We start from the raw sequence: 3,590 nt of genomic DNA on the forward strand, positions 1-3,590 counted from the left end.
ACGCCCCGGCGCCGCTTGCGCCGTGTCGCCCCTCCAGGCATCCCTCTACGCCCTGCTCTTCTCTAGCGTTGGCAGACCACCCCACTCCTTGATTCGTCTACCTTTGACTGCTTCCATCGGTCACGCCACTGTCACATCGTCACCGGCTCCGGGTTTCTTCTGGCTTGACCTCGACGGCATCCTCGAGCCTTGTTGTCGGTTGCCGCTAGAAGCTCTGCCACAGAGTTGCGCCTCCTCTTCTCTCCCGAATCGATTAATACCAAATCTAGTCAAAGTTGCCTTACAAATAGCAAACACATAAATCTCTGCAACTATGTGCAATGATATGAGCAAATTGCACAAAACTACCACATATAGGTTTCAGTATGCTCACAAAGACACAAACATCATTTACCCACACGTTTCAGTATGTTCAGTACTAAGATCCACTGCAATTTAGGTAGTTTGAGCAAATCGATTTTCCACATATGGTGGTTTCATGCTGTTTACTCTTCCATATATGCAACTTAATAAGGAGCATAAAAGCTTAATTATTCCAAATTACAAAGTATACATACTCGTACCCATGTCTTAATTTATAGCATAACTAGCTACAAACCCAGTCATGCCAATACAAGTGTTTATACACTCGTATATTATCAAGCTATAAATTGGGATCTTTAGCTACTAGTGCGTGTAAACATCTCTGCCGTACGTCTTAGACACAGACACTTGACGACTGCGGGCGAGTGGTGCGACTTGTGGTGCATACGCCGTCGGTTCTCCTTTGTTGCCGCCGGCCAGCATCCCGCTGATTGCGCCGCTGACCAGGCCGGCGCCCAGCCCCCACCCGAACTCCATGCTGGGGTTGTGATCTGCCGGCAAGTTGGCTGGTTTTGGAGGCGGCGACACAACCACAGGGGCGGCTGGTTTTGGAGCAGGCGGCATGGAGACCACCTGGCCGTATGGTGCTGGAGACGGCGGCATGGACACCACCTGGCCGTATGGTGCCGGAGACGGCGGCATGGACACATGCCCGCCGGATGGCTTTGGAGACGGCGGCACAGCCACATTCGTGACTGGTTTTGGAGATGGCGGCACAGCATGAACGGATGGTTTCGGAGACGGCGACGGCATGGCGACATGTCCGGCCGGTGTCGGAGACGGCGGCACGGTGTAATGACCCGATGGTTTTGGGGACGGCGGCACTGCCACATGTGCAGCTGGTTTCGGAGAAGGCACGGCCTCGTACCCAGAAGGTTTGGGAGACGGTGGCGGGGCCACTTGTGCCGCTGGTTTTGTAGACGGCGGCAAGGGCACGTGCTGCTCGGTTGGCTTTGGAGACGGCGGCGTGGACGCCACACGCCCGACTGGTTTCTGAGACGGCGGCATGGACACCGCACGTTCGACTGGTTTCGGCGGCGGCGGCGGCATGGACACCACATTTCCGGCCGGTTTCTGAGACGGTGGCATGGACACCACACGTTCAACTGGTTTCGGAGGCGGCGGCGGCATAGACACCACATGCCCCGCCGGTTTCTGAGACGGCGGCATGGACACCACACGTTCAAGTGGCTTCGGAGCTGGCGGCATGGACACCACATGCCCGGCCAGTTTCTGAGACGGCGGCATGGACACCACACGGTCGACCGGTTTCGGAGACGGCGGCATGGACACCGCAGGCCCGGCCAGTTTCTGAGACGGCGGCATGGACACCGCACGTTCGACCGGTTTCTGAGACGGTGGCATGGACACCGCACGTTCCGCTGGCTTTGGAGAAGGCGGCATGGTCACCACCTGACCGGATGGTTTCGGAGTAGACGGTGGCATAGACACCACACGTCCGACTGGTTTGGGAGAAGGCGGCATGGACACCACCCGACCGGATGGTTCAGCAGACGGCGGCACGGCGACATGTCCTCCTTGCTTTGCAGGCGACGGCGCGGTCCCGTACCAAGAAGGTTTCGGAGACGGCGGCACCGCGTCATGCCCTTCTTGCTTTGCAGGCGATGGCGCGGTCCCGTACCCATAAGGATTCGGAGACGGCGGCACGGCGACATGACCTTCTTGCTTTGCAGGCGATGGCGCGGTCCCGTACCCAGAAGGTTTGGGAGACGGCGGCACGGCGGCATGCCCTTCTTGCTTTGCCGGCGATGGCGCGGTCCCGTACCAGGAAGGTTTGGGAGACGGCGGCACGGCGGCATGCCCTTCTTGCTTTGCCGGCGATGGCACCGGTGGTTTCGGAGGCGCAGGCCAGGCCGTATGCCCGGGTGCTCTCTCAGGCGAAAACGGCACATCCAAGTAGCCGGCTGATTTTGCAGGCGGCACAGCCACGTAGCCGGCAGGTGGTTTCGCCGGCGGTGCCGCGGCCACATACCCGGGCCAGGCAGCCTGCGGTGGAGGCGGCGGCGGCGGCATCACCTGCTTCACCGGGTACGCCACGACCGGCCACTCGTCGACGGGTATCTCCAGATGGGGCTCCGGCAGGACGATGGGGCCGAGACGATACGTGAGGTAGAGCAAGCCGCGCACCTCGGTGCGGTGCACCTTGCGGATCTGGTAGGACGCGAACTGGGGCATGCTGTGGGCCCCGTAGTCGGCGCCGTGCCCGACGCCGGAGAGGATCTCCGAGAGGGGCACGATGACCTCGCCGACGTCGCGGTCGCCGCCGAAGATACGCTCGACGCGGAGGAGGATGTGGAGGCAGCCGCCCGTGGCCTCCTCGGCGGTGGGCGGCACGGCGAACTGGAGCGTGGCGTTCCAGGTCGGGTTGCGGCCGCCGTGGGGGTCCGGCGGGGTGCACTGGCGCGTGATGGGGTCGCCGGAGATGGTCGCAACCGCGTACACCTCCATGCGCGTGATGAGGTTCACGCTCTTCAGGTCCTTGGCTGACAGGAGCGTGACCTCCAGCACTCGGTACGCCATGCCGATGAACTGAAGCAAGCTGGACTTTGCAGTGCTTCGTGCTAGGTGGTGATCGTGATGGTGGTTTCAAGCTGAGAGGGAGAGGAATGCGCGCTACGTGTATGTATAGGCTTAGGGGCGCTGCTTGCGGGCAAATAAGATTCCAGTTTGCAAGCAAAACAGGGTGTAAATTCAGATCGGGGCATCGTCATAGACACCTGTTTGATTCTCGAGGCACATATATATTGGTGAGCACTGAGCACTAGCTAGTGCAATAAAGCTACGGAAATAAAATTAAGACATCATACGCCATTATAGTAAAACAAATCGTGAAGCTGAAAGTTGTAGAGAATCTGGAAAGAAAACCATGGCACATAGAAAGAACGCGTACAACTGTCGTCACAAAATTTCAGATCTAGGTTTGGCCCACAACTTGACAAACAAAAGGACAAATCCTACAATAAATTACTAAAATTATCAAATACAGAGCTAATAGTATCGTGCTAGTACTATTTAGCACTCTTTTTGTATTTTGGTCATATTTGAAATTTGATATTTTGGGACATATGTAGAAGCATGTTCAAGAACTATAGGTTCGCGAAAAGAGTTATAAAGGTTCGCCGAAAGTGTCAATAATAGCCGCCTTGTGAATTTTGGACTTAGTACACTATTATTGCACCTCATAGTACATATAATAACCTCGACCC

At 57.0% G+C, this 3,590-nt stretch overlaps 1 protein-coding gene across 1 annotated transcript; it reads right to left on the bottom strand.

Annotated features, from left to right (window-relative positions):
• Window positions 1-500: 500 nt before the first annotated feature.
• On the bottom strand, window positions 501-3,080 carry LOC123051648 (basic proline-rich protein). Its single transcript, XM_044474605.1, has one exon. It carries the CDS (start codon window positions 2,902-2,904, stop codon window positions 667-669), a length of 2,238 nt encoding a protein of 745 aa, XP_044330540.1. The 5' UTR covers window positions 2,905-3,080; the 3' UTR covers window positions 501-666.
• Between the last annotated feature and the right edge of the window lie 510 nt (window positions 3,081-3,590).

This window comes from Triticum aestivum, chromosome 2D (assembly GCF_018294505.1).
Source record: "Triticum aestivum cultivar Chinese Spring chromosome 2D, IWGSC CS RefSeq v2.1, whole genome shotgun sequence".
Lineage (NCBI taxonomy): Eukaryota > Viridiplantae > Streptophyta > Magnoliopsida > Poales > Poaceae > Triticum > Triticum aestivum.